The sequence below is a fragment of the Ctenopharyngodon idella genome, chromosome 7 (genome assembly GCF_019924925.1).
Source record: "Ctenopharyngodon idella isolate HZGC_01 chromosome 7, HZGC01, whole genome shotgun sequence".
In the NCBI taxonomy this organism is placed as follows: Eukaryota; Metazoa; Chordata; class Actinopteri; order Cypriniformes; family Xenocyprididae; genus Ctenopharyngodon; species Ctenopharyngodon idella.
Genome location: NC_067226.1, coordinates 1004322 through 1025046, shown reverse-complemented (window position 1 = coordinate 1025046; position 20725 = coordinate 1004322). Strand labels below are relative to the sequence as shown.

General features: G+C 39.4%; 1 protein-coding gene across 8 annotated transcripts in view; it reads left to right on the top strand.

Annotated features, from left to right (window-relative positions):
* LOC127516285 (uncharacterized) overlaps positions 1 to 20047 on the top strand; it is a 212599-nt gene extending 192552 nt beyond the window's left edge. Inside the window, exons 1-2 of one of the 8 annotated variants that reach the window (XM_051900770.1) lie at positions 15185 to 16525; positions 19696 to 20047. In XM_051900770.1, the coding sequence (XP_051756730.1) occupies positions 15584 to 16522 (939 nt within the window). In that variant the 5' untranslated portion in view covers positions 15185 to 15583 and the 3' untranslated portion in view covers positions 16523 to 16525; positions 19696 to 20047. Of the gene's footprint in view, positions 1 to 15184; positions 16526 to 19683 lie in introns of those variants that run through there. The other 7 variants (XM_051900768.1, XM_051900764.1, XM_051900761.1 and 4 more) reach the window with 7 other exon arrangements.
* The last annotated feature ends 678 nt before the right edge of the window (positions 20048 to 20725 follow it).

Here is a 20725-nt window from a genome sequence, read left to right as displayed (position 1 = left end):
GTACCATGGCATTGGATTAATTTCCTTAATCTTTTTTAAACGCAAAGGAGCAACTGAGTCTAATGTGCTGGAAAAGACAGAGGCAATAGTTTCTGTTGCAACATCGAGGTCTTCTAAGCTGTCTGGTATGCTAAGGCGATGAAAATGATCAGGAAGATTATTTATAAAGCAATCTTTAGTGGTAGAAGTGATGGTTCTACCATATTTATGGCATGGAGGCAGTTTAGCCGCCTTGACTAAATGTAGTATACACGAGACTAGATAATGATCTGAGATGTCGTCACTCTGCTGCAGAATTTCAACAGCATCAATATCGATTCCATGTGACAATATTAGATCTAAAGTATGATTACGACAATGAGTGGGTCCTGACACATGTTGTCTAACACCAATAGAGTTTAGAATATCTGCAAATGCCAATCCTAATGCGTCTTTTTTATTATCTACATGAATATTAAAATCACCAACAACAAGGACTTTATCTGCAGCTAGTACTAACTCTGATAGAAAGTCAGCAAATTCTTTGATAAAGTCTGTATTGTGTCCTGGTGGCCTGTATACAGTAGCCAGCACAAATGTCAGCTTACATAATGTTACATAAAGTACCATAGTTTCGAAGGAATTATATTTGAAAGACTTCTGACTAATACTGTAAATATTACTATAGATTACAGCAACACCTCCCCCTTTGCCTTTCTGACGGGCATTGTGTCGATAATCATAACCTTGAGGACTAGACTCATTTAAAGTAATGTAATCGTCCGGTTTTAGCCAAGTTTCTGTCAAACACAGCACATGTAGATTATTATCTTTGATAATATCATTAACAATAAGTGATTTTGAAGAAAGGGATCTAATATTTAACAACCCGAGTTTTATCATTTGTTTAGCATTATTATCTTTATTTTTTATTTGTTGAACATCAATTAAATTTTTACCATTAAATGTGTTTGGAAGTTTTTTGTTTTTTTTTTTTTACTAATTCGGGGTACAGACACAGTCTCTATTTGAAAATATCTAGGTGTAAGAGTTTCTATGTGTTGAGAGTTATCTGAATTTTCTGACTTCTGTAACGTGAGGCAGCTAGCAGACGGTCGGTTTAGCCAGTCTGTCTGCTTTCTGTGCCAGCACCACCACCACCACCTCATGCAAATGACTTCACTACATATTTGTTGAAAAAAGAAATGGTGAGTTCTGGCTTGTTCCAGTTTGATGACTGTCCGGAAAATTACTGGGTGTAGAAAACGTCTTTTCGAGCTGTAACCAGTGAACTCAATATAGCTAGCAGAGAGGAGATCGACCTTCTTGTCAGATGGCTTGGTCCTGATTCGTCCAGTCATGCCAAACGAATCAAATCAGTTCATGTCAGTGATCCTGCCTTAGGAGTTCATATGATATGGCGTCGCCTGGAGGACTGCTACGGGTGTCCAGAGGTCATCGAGCAGGCGATGTTAAAGAGACTTTACACGTCTCCTCACATCACAAACAAAGACACCCACCGTCTGAGAGATCTTGGGGACTTGCTGCTCGAGCTGCAGTCAGCAAAAGAGAGTGGTCGTTTACCTGGACTTGCTTACCTTGACACAGCATGGGGAGTCAACCCCATCGCAGAAAAACTCCCGTTCAGTCTTCAAGACAAGTGGATTACGCAAGGTTCCAGGTACAAAGAAGACCATAATGTATACTTTCCTCCTTTCAGCTTCTTTGTTGAATTTGTTTGTAGACAGGCAAGAACTAGAAATGACCCTAGTTTTGCTCTTGCTTCAACTGGCTACTCAAACAACACAAAATCTGACGGAGCTGGCAGGTCGAGTAACAGAACTTCCGTCTTCGTCAAGAAAACTGAAATAATGGCTGCACAACCAAACCAAGACAGAAACTCAGACAAGAATGTAGACCCAGACAAGCTTTGCACCATACACAATAAACCTCATCCACTTCACAAGTGTCGCACATTCAGGAGCAAACACCTGGATGAATGAAAAGCACATCTGAAGGAAAAGTCCATCTGTTTTAGATGTTGTGCTTCCACTAAGCATGTTGCAAGAGACTGCAGAGCATCTGTTAAGTGCAGAGAATGCAACAGCGACCGGCACATTGCAGCCATGCATCCGGGTCCTGCTCTGTGGTCCATTGAAGTGTCTGTATCAACAACAGATCAAACCATGAAAAAAACAGATGAGGACACTGCTGAGGTCAACAACAAGTGCACTGAGATTTGCGGAGATGCTAGTAAGCCCAAGTCATGTTCGAAGATTTGTCTCGTAAATGTTTATCCCTCTAATTAACATGAAAGAGCCAAACGCATTTATGCTGTACTGGACGAACAGAGTAATAGATCATTGGTGAAGTCACAGTTCTTTGATCTGTTCAACATCGTTAGCAGTTCTTCCCCCTATACACTGAAGACGTGTTCAGGTGTAGTGACTACTGCGGGGAGGAAAGTAAATGGATTCTCTGTCAAATCGCTTGATGGGAAAACAGTAGTTGCTCTTCCACCCTTGATAGAGTGTAACACTTTACCAGAAGACAGATCCGAGATTCCTACGCCTGAGATAGCTATGTGTTTCTCCCACCTCACTGCTGTGTCAGATAAAATCCCGCCTTTAGATCCTAGTGCTCCTATCCTTCTCCTCTTGGGTCGAGATGTTCTTAGTGTGCACAAAGTGCGTGAACAACGCAATGGACCCCACAACACACTGTACGCACAGCGCTTAGACCTGGGCTGGGTGATAGTGGGAGAAATTTGCCTGAATGGGACTCATCGTCAGTCCAGCGTGAACGCTTATAAGACCAACATACTTCCAAATGGGCGAACTTCATTCTTCTCTCCATGCACAAAAGGCTTCAATGTCATAGAACGGGGTGAGTCACCTCTTTTAACATATATACCCGACCCACCATGTTCTCTCGAGTGTTCAAAAAACCAGTGAGAGCTATACAAAGGGCTTAAAAGAGAATGTGTTCTTCAGATCTTTAGAGGATGATAAAGCTGCTTTATCTGTTGAGGATAAAGTCTTTCTCGACATTATGGACAAAGAGGTGTACCTTGATGAGGATAACCACTGGGTGGCGCCACTTCCATTCCGCTCTCCAAGAATGCAACTCCCGAACAATAGAGAGCAATCTATGCAAAGGCTGAACTCATTACAGTGCACTCTTTCAAAGAAACCAAATATGAAAACACATTTTTTTGGTTTTATGCAGAAGGTGATTGAAAATGAGCAAGCAGAACCTGCTCCATCTTTACAATCAGGGGAAGAATGTTGGTATTTGCCAATTTTCGGAGTTTACCACCCACACAAACCTGACAAAATTAGGGTGGTCTTTGATTCAAGCGCCCAGTATGGAGGGGTCTCCCTTAATGATGTTTTAATGAGCGGACCTGATCTTAACAATACCCTTTTGGGTGTGCTGTTGCGCTTCCGTAGGGAGAAAGTAGCTGTGATGGCGGACGTAGAACAAATGTTCTATTGTTTCAAAGTAAAAGAGCAGCATCGCAACTATCTTCGCTTCCTTTGGCACAAAGACAACTGTGCAGAAAAGGAGATCATTGATTACAGAATGACCGTACACGTCTTTGGCAATAGTCCTTCGCCAGCGGTCGCTATATATGCCTTAAGACGAGCAGCAGAACTTGGCGAAGCAGAGTGCAGAACGGATGCTAAGGACTTTGTGTTACGCAATTTCTATGTTGATGATGGCATCACATCTGTCTCTACTGAAAGAGAAGCCATTGATATCCTAAAGCGCACACAAACAATGCTATCGAAGTCAAGCTTGAATCTGCATAAAGTGGCCTCTAACAGTGCTTCGGTGGTGGAAGCTTTTCCATCTAGTGAGAGAGCCAAAGATCTCAAAGACCTGGATTTTGATAAAGACCCAATACCTCTCCAACGCAGCCTTGGTATAAGTTGGAACCTCAAGACAGACTGCTTTACATTTAAAGCTTCTCAAGATCTCAAACCCTTCACTCGAAGAGGGATCCTTTCCACCGTCAATAGTTTATATGATCCTCTTGGGTTTGTCTGTCCAATCACTATGCAAGGCAAAGCTCTAGTGAGAGAACTTTCAGTTATACAACAGGATTGGGACACCGTTCTTCCTTCAGACAAAAGAGATCCGTGGACGGTATGGACTTCATCTCTAGCTGAGCTTGATCGATTGCAAATACCACGATCTTATGTCCCAACCTCACTGTGCGGAGCTCAGCTTCGAGAGTTGTGTATCTTCTCGGACGCTTCTACTTTAGCTATTGCTGCAGTAGCGTACCTACGAGTAATAGATTCAAGCGGACAGCTTCATGTGGGGTTTGTAATGGGAAAATCCAAGTTGGCCCCTTTTCCAGCACATACTGTTCCGCGCCTGGAGTTATGCGCAGCGGTGCTTGCTGTCGAGTTGATGGAACTTATAAAGGAAGAAATTGACACAGAGCTCCACATCATCCACTTCTATACTGACAGTCGTATAGTGCTCGATTACATTCATAATGTAACACGCAGATTCTACATGTACATGGCTAATAGAGTTGCACGCATAAGAAAAACCACAGAACCTAGTCAATGGCATTACATCTGTTCTGAACAGAATCCAGCAGATCATGCCACCAGGTTTGTGGCAGCAGCCCACTTACCCCTTACCAACTGGTTCTCAGGTCCAGAGTTCCTTAGGGAATGTAACCCTATAGAATGTAGTTTAGAGGAGTCGTATGGACTTGTCAAAGCAGAAGAGGATGTTGAAATTCGCCCTCAAGTGAACACACTGGCAACTAACGTTAAAGAGCAGTTACTAGGCTTAAGCAGATTCGAACGTTTCTCAAGCTGGAGATCCTTGGTGAGGGCTGTCGCTACTCTGACGCACATCGCAAAATCATTCTCACAATCTTTTCCTAACGCACTCTGTCAAAAGTGGCATCTGTGTACTAAAACCTCAGGTGTGGAGATATCACAAGCCAAGTCGACCATAGTCAAAACCACACAGCGAGAAGTGTACCAAGAGGAATTTGAGAGTTTGACTAAGTTTGGTAAAGTCTCGCAGCATAGCACACTCCTGAGACTTGACCCCTTTGTGGACGAGGAAGGTCTGTTAAGAGTTGGGGGTCGCATTCACTGTGCTGACATCTCTGATCTTGAAAAGCATCCCTTGATAATCCCTCCCAACCATCACGTGACTGGTCTTTTAATTCAGCATTATCACGATCAAGTTGCTCATCAAGGCCGTCATTTTACTGAAGGTGCTATACGTAGTGCTGGATTGTGGATCGTCAGTGGCAAAAGACCTGTTTCAAATATCATCCACAAATGTGTGCTATGCAAGAAACTGAGAGGTAAAGTGGAGAGTCAGAAGATGTCAGCTTTGCCCTCAGATAGAGTTTCTGTAGATCCACCTTTCACACACACAGGTCTTGATGTTTTCGGACCATTCACTGTGGTGACACGCAAGACAAGAGGGCACTGAGAGCAAGCGATGGGCTGTCATATTTAGTTGCTTGAATACCAGAGCAGTTCACTTAGAGGTTGTGGAGTCCCTATCAGCATCAAGCTTTATTTGTGCTTTGCGTCGCTTCTTGGCTGTCAGAGGACCAGTAAAGCACTTTCGTTCTGACAGGGGGACGAATTTCATTGGAGCAGTCAAAGAACTCCAAATTGACAGTAGCGACTCAGAATTGAAAGGCTTCTTGCAGAATCAAGGCTGCACTTGGACATTTAATGCTCCACATTCCTCCCATATGGGAGGAGTGTGGGAAAGAATGATCGGGATTGCCAGATGAATTCTGGAGGCGCTCTTGATGAAAACTCCTACAAGACTCACGCATGAGGTCTTAACAACTTTAATGGCAGAAGTCATGGCCATTATGAATTCCAGACCCTTAATCCCAATCTCATCAGATGCAGGCATGCCCCAGGTGCTTTCACCAGCAATGCTCTTAACTCAGAAGGCGAGTGTTGCTCCAGCTCCTCTAGGAAATTTAGAGTTAGGTCACCTGCACAAAAATCAATGGCGTCAAGTCCAGATGTCGGCAGATTCATTCTGGAAGCGATGGAAGCAGGAGTACTTGTCTACCTTGCAACCCAGAAAAAAATGGACAGAGGAAAGAGATAATATTCAGGAAGGAGACATTGTTCTGTTGAAGGATGGGGAAGCTAAGCGCAGTGAGTGGCCAACTGGTCTCATAGCAAAGACTATAGCCTTATCTGATGGAAAAATTCGTAAGGTTATGGTGAAGACTGCTAAGCAGGGGATTGTCAGAGAGTACTTAAGACCTATATGTAATGTTGTCTTACTTTTGTCAGGTAATCGGAATGCATAGTGGTATAACACAAGTTATACCAGGCGGGGAGTGTTCTGTGCAGTATTAGTTTCTCTTTGGAAGCTGTATTTTGATTTGTATAAGTAGTTCGTGTGTGACACCTTGTGGTGAAAAATGTTATTACACTACTCAATAGAACGCAACAGGAAGCACGTAAAACAGTAGAAGAAGAGACTCGTTTTCTGTGATCTGCGTTTTGGATGCACGTCATTGTTTGCGGTCTAATCCTTGGAGTAGATACGACCATAAGTTATAAATTTCATATTGAAAATGACTGCAATAATGTTGTGTTAGTTTAATTAAAAGCTGGTCGTTATTAAGATGTTTAGAGATCGATGTTTGATTCTGAAATATAGCGCGATCTGACGGCTAATATGCTAATGAGGTTGCAAGCACATGCTGTTAACATAAATCGGTTGTTTATTTAGTCGTTTGATTCTGTAAATGGATGTTTGCGAATGTGAAAATATCCATGCTATTTTGTAAATCACTTTGTAATTTGTATATTTTGTGTTTCTTTCAGTTTTACAGTAAAGTAAAGTGTGCATCACATAAGCACAATGAAGAACGTGTAATGGAGCTTTATTTCTGTTAGCTAGCTGTCAACGCTTGGTTCAGAACACCATTGCCAGGGCAGAATAATGATTGTCCTGACATAACTGTTCCTCTAACACAAAGTTCCTCTGGGAAAAATATAATAAACTTTATTTTCTTTTATTAAACATTTACACCGTATTTATTTATTTATTGATGAGTTATATTGCATATTTGAACTATGAAGGAAATAGATATACATTTAAAACCATAGACATGACAAACTTCTCAAGTAACTGTAAAAACTTCTGGTTAAAGCTCTGTCACTTCCAGTTTTATTCGAATACAGATACAAATAATTTGGAAATTGTTACAGATACAGGCTCCGCTGCACATCCCTAATATAAATGCTGTTAATTCATGATACGTAAAATAATTACCAAAGGTAATTAATAGAACCTTATAGACCCCTTAATCGCCTACGTCACTGTGACGTCACCGCTCTAGCTGGAGGCAAAACATAAGGATGAACTCATAGCAGGCACGCTAAAAGTTTGAGGTTTTGACTTTAAAATGTCGTCTTGTTGTGTTTTTGGCTGCCAGAATAGAAGGAACAGCACTTTTGGTTCAAAACTAAAGTTTTACCGGATCCCGGCAGACATTCCTTCACAGAAATCAAGAAGACAATTGTGGTTGAATGCAATACAGTGTACAGACTGGACGGAGACGATCATAAATAATGCTCGTGTTTGCAGTGCACACTTAATATCGGGTAAAATAATCTATGCATATGTACTGGTGTGTTGGTTTTATCTAGTACTACACCAGGCTTACCGGTGTTACGAGATTTTCGGTTTCCGAAGGCGGAGCATATATGAATATTAATGAGTTTCGCAGACATTCGCGATTGCACGTACAACTGAGAATTTTAGTTCACATTGTATCTCAAGACATTAGTGGATTATTCCATAAAGGTAACTATATTCTCAGCGTCGCGGCTGACTTATGCCTAAACTACAGTTGTTATACTTCTAGGAAACAGTTTATAATGTTTTCATTAGTATGCACGATTTGTGCAGTCGTCTGTAACTGAATGACAGATACTTCGTTTAACAGCAGAACACGTCTACAATGAGTTCAGCTCGCTGTGCTCTTCCTTTGTACCTTGCGATGTAACAGCTGATAGGCCTATATAAATATGTCTGTGGACATAATATTTTTGTAACCTACAGACTACTGGTGTGATGATACATGTGTTAGCTTACCTGTTCTGACTAACATTCTCTGGTTTTCCGGTTGGTGACAAATTCTAAAAAAAAATAGCTGAATCTATATTGTCTTTTCATGGTTTCCATTTATATATATATATATATATATATATATATATATATATATATATATATATATATATATATTAAAGAAAGATACACTGACACCACAAGGTTTAATTTTTCAATTTCACAATAAAACCAAGCATCCCAGAACACCTAAAGTAGATTATACCGTTTTCATATTACAAATAAATGGGAAAATAAATAAATAACATATTGTTAAAAAACATGCAGCTGCCATTTCAATGATGTATTGATATGTTCTTCTGTTACCTCACCTTATGAAGATTTAAAACTGGGTCATCCCCCTGGAAATAAAAGAAATAATGTCCAAAATCAGTGGCCCAATAAAGATTTTTGCAACCTTTTGTTATTCTCTGGCATGCGTTGTTTTGACCATGTGTGACTTGTGTACCTGGATATACAATGATGATCAGTGATATAAATGGACAATTTATTTTGATACACAAACATTCATTATTTGGCATATATTCAGGTTGATCGGGAAACTTTTTTCCAGTCATCCCAATGGCAAAAAGTGTCCCAGTCAACCTGAATTCACTGGTCATTAATGTTCATAAACATGCATGTTCTTCATGGGGCTTTAATTAGGGGCACCTTTGGCCTCATGAAATTTTGAAAGAAAAAAAAGAAAAAAATTAAACTATGACAAAACATATATCACAAATCCTGGAATAAAGATGGGAATATGGCCTTTATTTGCTTTTGATTAATAGATGCTTTGTATAATGTGTGATGGAGTGAACATATGACATTGTGTAAGACATTTAATGGCATTTTGTTTTTTGTACAAAAAGATCGGCATGTACTTGCCAACAACAAACTTTAGCTACTGTAGCAGTCCCTTAATATATGAAAATATGACAAGCTATTCTCAGATCAAAAAATTACATTTTTAGTCTTAAAGATTGACATTTTTACCACTCTTAGAATTTTAATGACTTTTTTTATTTACTTAAAACTATTTTTATAACAACAAAACATTATCTTTTTACAGACAGTGGCCCCAAATAATTTGAACAAATGCAATCACTGTAGTTTTTTTGTTTTTTAAAAAATGAATTTCACAAGGATGAAGTTTATTCAACAAGGATTAATTAGATTTTTGTTAAAAAAAAGAAGGGAAAAAAGACATTTCTAATGTTACAAAAGATTTCTATTTCAATACTGTTCTTCAAACTTGCTGTTCTGTGAATCAACAGGCACTGTATCATGGTTTCCTGTTTCAGCACTGATAATAGTAGCTAAGAATGCTTCTTGAGCAGCAAAGCAGCATATTAGAATGATTTCTGAAGGATCATGTGACACTGAAGACTGGAGTAACAGGAATAAACAGCCATTTAAAATATATTAAAATAAAAAACAAATCAAAATATTACTGTTTAGCCTATTTTTGATCAAATAAATGCAGCCTTGGTGAGCCTAAACATAAAGAATTTTATTAATCCTTTTGAAGAGGCCTACATCATATCAAAATGAACAAGAATTAAAGAACAATACCAGAACAGATATAAGTCCTCAAAAACATTTATACAGGTTTATTTCAGTTGTTACAGGCAGTGATGTACTTAATGATAACAACTAATAAAATACAGAGTTTTAAAACATCGCAAAGGAAGAGCACAATGAGCTGAAACTTGGGTAAAGTTGGTTTTATATTCGCACATTCGGACTTCCATGTTTAAGAACGTTCTAATAATGTGCAATAAAGTTAACGTTTGCAAATTCTGAACAGCGACATGATATTTACAACCAACGATTGTAACTACAACATTTTTCACAATCGATGAAAATGGGCAAGTATTATTTTAATGGCATACTTACTTGTGAACGTCCACTGAATGTCCAATGTAGTGTACAAAGTTATTGTAGCCTATGCGGAAGTCCGAATGTGCGAATATAAAACCAAATTTACCCAAGTCGAGCTGAACTCTTTGTAGACGGTGTTCTGCTGTTACACAAAGTATCTGTCATTCAGTTACAGACGACTGCACAAATCATGCATACTAATGAAAACATTATAAACTGTTTCCTAGAAGTAAACAACTGTAGTTTAGGCATAAGTCAGCCGCGACGCTGAGAATATAGTTACCTTTATGGAATAATCCACTAATGTCTTGAGATACAATGTGAACTAAAATTCTCAGTTGCACGTGCAATCGCGCATGTCTGCGAAACTCATTAATATTCATGTATGCTCCACCTTCGGAAACCGAAAATCTCAGAAACCGAAAATCTCGTAACACCGGCCACTCCACCCTCGGCAGCCCCGTCAAGTCTTCATGCCACTCCCGTGGCCGTATGGCATACGGGTCAGGCAGCCTGCGAGAGTTAATTTACAAAAACAGCTGTCACGGTCCCGCACAGTCAGTGACTGTACATATTCAGACAGTTCCGAACCTTCTTCTCCATCCATGTTTAATAAATCCCTCCTAAAACGTGCTAGCTTACGCTTGTCAACATTGCGTCCAGCGCCTCTTTTTGCCTCCAGCTAAGCCCTGCCCACCAAGAATCATTGCAATGTTTACAAACTTTTAAGGGGTCTATTGTGAAGTGTTATTATTGTTCTTTTTCTGAGCTACAAAAGATTTACAGCAGACATGAAGATTATAGTATCAAATGAGGTTGATTAAGTTAAGCCAATCATGTGATGTGATAAACTTCTGATCAGTTATCCACTGCTTATTTTTTCTGTATTTTTCACAATTGGAGAGATGCAGCAGTGTTACTGAAAACACAGAAAGCCGGGATCTGAGTTCTTATGAAGTTGTGGTGTGAACAAGAAAGTGTCTGAGATCACTTCAGTGCTGAAGAGGACCAAAAAAAGAACTGGATTTTCTTTTGAGTCCACTAGACTGTGAACACTAAAAGGACTGAGGTCACTTTCGGCTGGTTCCCTTTTTGGTTCACTTTAAGTGAACTGGGTTTGGTTCTTTTAAAAGGAACTATATGTGAAAACACCCTTAGACAGCGCTGGGAGATACAGAGAGATCGCACTTGAATTAGTACGAATGTAGTACTTTAACAGCAGGAATGACGGCTACATTCGTATAGTGTTTGCGTGTGTCTTGACAGTAGGTACTAAACAAGCCACAATATGTTCATGAAGCGAACTTGTCAGTCATTTTAATGGATGACGCAAAGCAAACTCTGACCAATAAGGGGACAGTTGTACTCGCATGTGACTTGCATAAACACATTTTGGTATGCTTTGAAATATTGCCTTGTGAAAGCAAACCGAACCAAGAAGAAAACAACATTGTAACAAATTAAGTCCCTGTTTCGGAACAATGTGTCAATCTACAGGTGTGAAAATGCCCTCGGTTTCAATGAATGAGAGATTACTACTTTGGTTTAGCCTTTGAATGGTCAAGGTCTGTATCTCAACAAAAACAACCTTGATCCTTGATTTTTCTTCTAAAGCACATAGCTGATGGATTCCAACCTTTTTGTATGCAAAAATTTTTGACCTTTACACAGGACAAGAATCAGTGAGCACAGTTGCACTCTCTAAAAAACAAAAGTCCAAAGGCTTTATGGGTAAAGGCAGACAAGAGTGATGTACAGTACAGTCCATATAGTCAGAAGCAAGAGCTAGATGAAAAATAGACACACTCCATTAGCTTCTACAACTGCAGTCATGGCTCAGTCTGATGACCCATGGGATGAGGGGTCTGATATATCACCATTGCCGTGGCAAGGAGACAGAAAAGTAATGGATATTTTGACACTGGGCATGTGGCTGCTCACACTCCATTTTCAAGAACTGCCTTAAACCTGAAAATGACCAAACTGTCACCATGCCCTGTTAACCCCTTAAGCTACAGCCACAGTTAATACATGTTGGCTAAACCAAATCTTTAACCAAATGTCAACATCTGCTAAAATGATATTTTGATGGAGAAGGCAGTCTAAATGCCTTTCTAATCCCTAGCTGGCGATCATAAATAATTTAAGAAGTGGAATACAGCTTTTTATGACTGAACTAGGTTTACAAGGAGAGGAATTTAATCTCAGTTCAAAGGTATGGAAACAGGCCTAAGCTAGCCTTGAAGTCGCTTTGAAATGTGCCCTATAGGTAAAAACATATTATTCTCCAGGGCTAAACACAACAGTAAAGATTTTTTCAGCTTGCCTGGTAGGGCCAATAGTTCAATTTTCTATTTGCGCTGCCAACATTTTCACTCCCCTAAAAAAATAAAAGAAGATAATTGTACATTAAGCAAAAAATGTAAATTTCTTATTGTCAATTTATTTACTATTTATGTTTTAACAATATGTATAATGTTTATTAACGACATTTTTTTTAAAATACTTTAAAACATAATTTATTCATATAGCATTTTTCACTAAACACTATAAACTAAAATAAATCATTTGTAATGCTACAGGTGAATTTAGGCATCACAACCTTATCAAAAAAAAAAAAAAACCTTTTTGCGAATTTAGTATTTTTTCATGTCATTACATTGTTTAGAGAAAAAGAAACAAATTAAAAAAAAAAAAAAAAAAAAAAAAAAAAAGATTTTATTCATATGTTATGCTATGTCCTCTGTAGTAGACATCAGAACCCAGTTGTTTAAAAAAATAAAAGGACATGAAATGACATACTGTATAGGCAAAAACAATGGGATTTTTTTTTTTTTTTTTTTTTTTCATTCAACAATTAATTTTTAGGTTTCAGGATTTTTTTTTTAACCAAACTTTGTATAAAGTTGATTCTCAACTATGTTATGAAAGATATAATGGTAAGAATTGATATACCATTTTACTTTATGCAATATGTGGGTAAAATGGCCATAAATGAGTCGTCCCATTCAATACGATGTATATATACACAATGCAATGTATCTATAATTTGCATATTAATGTTCTTGGGGCAACATGTAATGAAAAAATGAAGTGTAATAATGGGAGTAATAACTGGCAACATTTTCATAATAATATCTAATATTTCATATAATTATTGATATTTAATTTTTTTCCCCCTATTCACTTGTTGTACCTCCCAAAATGCCTGATAAACATGCCTTAAATCCTGGTGTCCTCTACAGTGGACATGTATGAAATCAATGCCCTCTTTTGTAACAGAAAGTCATATTTTGATTAGAAACCCTACAACATTTTACGGAGATGTCAATTTATGACAAACAATTTGAAAATTAGCCAGATTTAAATGATAATTGCAAAATATTATCGTATTTCCATAAGAGTGCTACATTTGGAATGTGAATGGATATGGAATGTGAGCATGCATAATAAAATATCCAATATCAACCGATACTGATTGATATACCAGGCATCCCTAATGACCTCAATGAATTCATAAACAATTTTGCTGGAAATTGATAGCACACTTGGCAAGACATAATTGATTGGTTTGTAATTTTCAACGTATTCATACTGATGCTACTAAGATTATCAGCATCATAGATCTACATAAGCCCCCATGGAACACATTTCCTCAGACAATCAGAGCCAAGTTAAGATGTCAAATACATTTATGAAGGCCACGCTTTCCATAGCCAGACCCTGTAAACCCTGTTAACTCTACAGTAAGTGAATTCACTTCACCAGCTAATTACTCCTCAACAGTGATGCCACATAAATATACAGAGCTACCGCAAAAACGGAAGTTCAAACACAAAATTCTAAAAATGGCTGAGCGCTTGTTTCTCTGGCGCATAAGGCACGCTTAAAGGGGACCTATTATGCAAAATTCACTTTTGCATGGTGTTTGGACATAAATGTGTGTTGGCAGCAGTGTTGGGTAAGTTACTTCAAAAAAGTAATTCATTACTAATTACTAATTACATCAATATTGTATTTAAAATACTTTTCTAATTACTCTGTCTGAAAAGTAATTTAATTACTCAGTAAATAACTTACTAATTAGGGCCCAAGCCACTAATGGCGCAGGGCCCTCTTGATCCCCTAAGGATTATTATTAGGGCCCAAGCCACTAATGGCGCAGGGCCCTCTTGATCCCCTAAGGATTATTAGGGCCCAAGCCACTAAGGCGCAGGGCCCTATTGTTTTTCTAAGGATTAGCCCTTTGGGCTTTGGCCCTATTGTTTTCTTTAGTATTATTATTAGGGCCCAAGCACCGATGGTGTGAGGACCCTATTGGAATTGCTCCGTTTATTAGGGCCTGAGCACCGATGGTGTGAGGACCCTATTGGAATTGCTCCGTTTATTATTATTCTTCTCCAAAGTGAATCGCATTTTTGAGGGCCTGAACATGCTCGAAAACTCATGAAACTTTGCACACGCATCAGAAGTGGTGAAAATTTACGTCTGTTATGGGTTTCAGAATTGGGCGGGGCAAAATGGCTCAATAGCACCACCTAATGAAGTGCCCCTCGTGCTACATTTCACATAGATTTTGAAATTCAGTACACGTTTAACAGCCCAATACCTACAAAAAAGTCTCTTGGAGCAAAATCTGAAACTGAACAGGAAGTCAGATATTTTGAATTAACTTGCCATTTTTTGCCATTTCCAGACATTGTACTTTAACGAACTCCTCCTAGAGCTTTAATCAGATCAATGTCATATTTAGTCAGTCTAATCTAAAGGCCTTCGCGAAGATCTAGATTTTTCACTGAAGGGCGTGTCTGTGTTGGCCTGACAAACTTCGATATTTCACCATGAAACAGGAAGTTCTTGTAACTCAGGTATACAATGTCGGATCTGCCCCAAACTTCACGTTTTATTAGAGTAGTGACCTGAAGACATCTTCATGACAATATACAGTTACAGTCATAGCGCCACCTGTGGGCAACAGGAAATATCATGTTTTACACTGTGATTAACTCCTCATAGAGATTTGACCAGATCAACATCATATGATATCACATCGTCACTTCCTGTTTGTTGCTGCCGCGCTGTTTGAGTTAGAGCTCCGTCGAGTTGATTCCTAATTGCTTGTTTTTTTTCTTAAAATCTAATTTATAACCTACCATTCTCTCTTTTACGGCGGGGGAACACATCCCCGACACTATTTTATATAAAAAACACTCGGATTGCCTGATAGCGACTACTAGCTGTGAGATATGTGAGCGGGCTAATTCCAAGCCACATATCGTCACTTCTTGTTTGTTGCTGCCGCGCTGTTTGAGTTAGAGCTCCGTCGAGTTGATTCCTAATTGCTTGTTTTTTTTTTTTTCTTAAAATCTAATTTATAACCTACCATTCTCTCTTTTACGGCGGGGGAACACATCCCCGACACTATTTTATATAAAAAACACTCGGATTGCCTTGATATCGCTAGTTTTATCCGACTTCTCGAACATTCGCTACTAGCTTTAGCCCGTTAGCAATAGCGGCGTGGTCACACTAGCGTTTGTACTCTTCTCACTCACAATATTATTGTTCATCTATACTAATGGCGGGCGTACCGAATGTGTCTCTATCTTTGAGTGCAGGTGAGGACACGTTCGAGCTGCATGCGGTGCAGTTGGAGCTGGAGGCCGTGGAACGACAGATCCGGACCCTTCTGGAGAAACAGGCCGAGCTACGGGAGCGGCGAACAGCGCTGGAAACATCCCGTGCTGACGCTCACCAATCCTCGGTAAGTTTGCAGCGCGATATTAACATTCCTGCTTCCTCTACGCCGTGTACTTCTCTGCACAGGGCCCGAGAACCCAGAACGCGTTCATCCCAGCCCTCGTTCACTCCGGCGCCGTCACACCAGGGACCTTGGGTTCTTCAGCAACGGAAGGCGCGAGCCAGGCCTCGGACCAGGACCTCTCCCCCTCCGCCGCCCCCGGTCTTCGAGGTCTCGACGAGGAACCGCTTCTCCCCTCTTCGCGAGGCAGAACGAGACGGCGTGGTCATCGGAGACTCCATCGTCCGTCACGTCCACGCTACCACAACCAAAGGTAAGGTGCGCAGTCACTGTTTTCCTGGTGCTCGTGTCCTCGATGTCTCTGCGCAGGTTCCCGCGATCCTGAATGGCGCTGAGAGCATCGGAGCTGTTGTTCTGCACGTGGGGGTGAACGACACCAGGCTGCGGCAGACGGAGGTGCTGAAGCAGGACTTCAGGAGCCTGATCGAGACGGTACGAGCCACATCGCCCGCGACGAGGATCATCGTGTCCGGACCGCTTCCGACGTACCGACGTGGACATGAAAGGTTCAGTAGATTATTTGCTTTAAATGAATGGTTAATGTCTTGGTGTACTGAACAGAAGCTGCTCTTTATAAATAATTGGAATCTTTTCTGGGAGCGACCTAGGCTCTTCCGTGCTGATGGCCTGCACCCCAGCAAAATCGGAGCTGATCTTCTGTCGGAGAACATCTCCAAGACGCTTCGCACCGTATGACTAGTAAGTCAAACCTCAAATCACAGTCTGTGTTCTACCCACTTAATTGATAGAAATGTGAGTGTAATACAGTCTATAGAAACTGTGTCTATTCCCCGAATAGTGAGGTTCAACTATAAAAATAAAGGATCTAGAAAAAATCTGATCGTGATCAAACCAGAAATTCGCAAAATTACCGAACAGAAACAATTTCTAAAGCTAGGGCTACTAAACATTAGATCGCTGACACCTAAGGCGGTTATTATAAATGAAATGATCACAGATAATAGTCTTGATGTAATTTGCCTTACTGAAACATGGCTTAAACCAAATGATTATTTCGGTCTTAATGAGTCTTGTCCACCTGGCTACTGTTATAAAAATAAATGCCGTCCGGTTGGCCGTGGCGGTGGTGTTGCAACAATCTATAGAGAGATTCTTAACGTTACCCAGAAAACAAACTACAGGTTTAACTCATTTGAAATTCTCGTGCTAAACGTTACACTCTCAGATATAAATAAAAAGTCGCTACTATCTCTTGCTTTGGCTACTGTTTATAGACCTCCAGGGCCTTATGTTGATTTCCTAAAAGAGTTTGCAGACTTTCTCTCAGACCTATTGGTCAACATTGATAAAGCGCTGATTGTTGGAGATTTTAACATTCATGTAGATAATACAAATGATGCGTTAGGGGCTGCGTTTACAGATTTACTAAACTCGTTTGGGGTCAAACAAAACGTCACTGGACCCACTCACCGTCTTAATCATACACTAGATTTAATTATATCACATGGAATCAATCCTACTGATATAGAAATTCTACCGCAAAGTGATGATATCACTGATCATTACCTTGTAACATGCGTACTGCATACTGCGGATATTTGTCAAATTGCGCCACGATATCGACTAGGTAGAACAATTCTTCCGACAACTAAAGATAAATTCACAAATAAACTGCCTGATCTGTCTCACCTGCTCATTGTACCCAAACACACAAATGATCTTGAGAAAATTACTAGCAGTATGTGCACCACTTTCACTAGTACATTAGATACTGTTGCACCGATGAGATTAAAAAAGGTTAGAGAGAAAAATACTGTACCATGGTACAACAATATTACTCACGCTATCAAAAGAGAAACTCGTAATCTAGAACGCAAATGGAGACAAACTCGTTTAGAGGTCTTTAGAATCACGTGGAAAGACAGCTCGTCCCGTTATAGAAAGACTCTAAAAGCAGCCAGGGCCGAGCATCTCCGCAAACTCATAGAAAATAACCAAAACAATCCAAAGTTCTTATTTAGTACAGTGGCTAGATTAACAAATAAACAGACATCACCAGAACAAAACATTTCATTACAGTTTAGTAGCGATGACTTTATGAATTTCTTTACTGAAAAAATCGAAAGCATCAGAAATACGGTTGTAAATGTACAACCCTTGACAGAGTTTTATGATTCAGCCTCAATTATCGTCCCTCAAGAACAGTTGCAGTGCTTTACAACTATAGGACAGGAAGAGCTAAATAAACTTATCACAGCGTCTAAACCAACAACATGTTTATTAGATCCAATACCCACTAAACTACTGAAAGAACTGTTACCTGTAGCAGAAGAGCCTCTTCTCAATATTATTAACTCGTCTTTATCTCTAGGTCACGTTCCAAGACCGTTCAAGTTAGCAGTTATTAAGCCTCTCATTAAGAAACCACAATTAGATCCAAATGTATTGGCAAATTACAGACCCATTTCAAATCTTCCATTTATATCGAAAATATTAGAAAAAGTGGTGTCGGTCCAATTGTGCTCCTTCCTGCAAAAAAATGCTATCTATGAAAAATTTCAGTCAGGATTCAGGTCTCATCATAGCACAGAAACTGTGCTCGTTAAAATTACAAATGACTTACTTCTAGCTTCTGACCAAGGCTGTATCTCAATACTAGTGTTACTTGATCTCAGTGCTGCGTTCGACACTATAGATCATAAAATACTCCTAGATCGACTACAGAATTACATTGGTATCCAGGGACAGGCATTACGGTGGTTTAGGTCGTATCTATCAGACCGTCACAATTTTGTTTATTTAAACGGGGAAAAATCTAAGATAACAATAGTAAATTATGGAGTGCCTCAAGGATCTGTGTTAGGCCCTCTGCTATTTTCAATATACATGCTGCCACTTGGTAATATTATAAGAAGACATGGAATTAGTTTCCACTGCTATGCCGATGATACTCAATTATATATTTCAACACAACCAGATGAAAACTCTAAATTATCCAATCTGACAGAGTGTGTTAAAGAAGTAAAACATTGGATGATTAGTAATTTTCTTCTATTAAATTCAGATAAGACTGAAGTATTACTTATTGGGCCAAAAACCTGTACACAGAATCTCTCAGACTACAATTTGCATTTAGAAGGATGTACTGTTACTCCATCCTCGACAGTTAAAGACCTGGGTGTTATATTAGACAGCAACTTGTCCTTTGAAAATCATATTTCATATGTTACAAAAACAGCCTTCTTCCACCTCAGAAACATTGCTAAGATACGGAATATGTTATCTGTTTCAGATGCAGAAAAGTTAGTTCATGCTTTCATGACGTCTAGACTAGATTACTGTAATGCATTACTAGCTGGTTGTCCTGCTTCCTCAATAAACAAGCTACAATTGGTACAAAATGCAGCTGCTAGAGTTCTTACCAGGTCAAGAAAATATGATCATATAACACCAATTTTATCATCTCTTCACTGGTTACCTATTAAGTTCCGTATCGATTATAAAGTACTGCTAATGACCTATAAGGCTCTAAATGGTTTAGCTCCTGTGTACTTAACCGACCTTTTATCGCCCTACAATCCTTCACGCTCTTTAAGATCACAAAACTCTGGACTTCTGGTTGTACCTAGGATAGCTAAGTCCTCTAAAGGAGGGAGAGCGTTTTCACATTTGGCTCCTAAACTCTGGAATAGCCTTCCTGATAATGTTCGGGGCTCAGACTCGCTCACCCAGTTTAAATCTAGATTAAAGACACATCTCTTCAGCCAAGCATTCACATAATCCATCTCATATCAGATCAATTGCACATGACTATCTTTGCTTAATGTTATGAACAGCAGCTATGCTAATTATTCTCCATTTGCTTTTCTGTTTTACCTCGGGACGCCCGTCCCGAGGTGACTAGAGAGTACATCAGTTTCAGTTTGGATCCAGCCTCTTAAGAAGACCTCAGATGACTAAAACTTTGGAAGAGACGGCGCCAACTCCTGCGATGACTTCAGAAGATGCAACATCTGGATCAACACGCACATTCACATTCTATAAATCCTAATTATTGTTAATATGTAATTCATTTTTCCAGGAGCTCTTTGCTTCTACCTCCAATTACATTGCTAACAGTGATTGTATGTTAATCGCCTAAATTATTACATTATTAGCTAACTGCAGTCTCCAAATTGTAATGTTGATATGCTTTCTCTGTAAAGCTGCTTTGAAACGATATGTATCGTGAAAAGCGCTATACAAATAAATGTGAATTGAATATGTTGTCAGTCTAATCTTAAGACCTTAGTGATGATAAATATCAAAGATCTTGAGTTTTCATTGGAGGGTGTTTCGTTGTGAGTCAAAGTTATAGCACCACCAACTGGCAGCAGGAAGTGTATCACTTCACTTTTAAAGTGCTCAAAGCATCACCCTCTTATTTTTACCCGATTTGCTTCAAACTTCATCACAATAATGTCAAAACAGGGCAGATGTAGACCTATAAATGTATTTGCGATATCTTAAATATTGTTGCCATGGCAACACGTCAAACTTTAATAATATTCTTTAGGCATTTTTGAGCCTCTTAACATGCTTCAAATTGCATGAAACTCGACACACACATCAATATTGTCATCCAGTAGACATGGGCAAAGCCTTAGAAATGGGCAGGGAGCAGGGGCTCTACAGCGCCACCTTTTGACAAAAGTGGGGGGGTTAGTTTAACCTACAGTCACCAAACTCGGTACACATATTGTTCTCATTAAGCCGGACAACTTTCTAATTTACAGTCATTAGCTCCGACCAACAGGAAGTCAGATATTTTGGTTTGAATGTGGATTTTTCACACTCTATCTCTCTCTCTGTCCTACCCCCCTCCCCCCTCAGTCTCACTCTTTCTCTCTCTCTCTCTCTCTCTCTCTCTCTCTATGTGTGGGTATGTGTGGGTCTCTG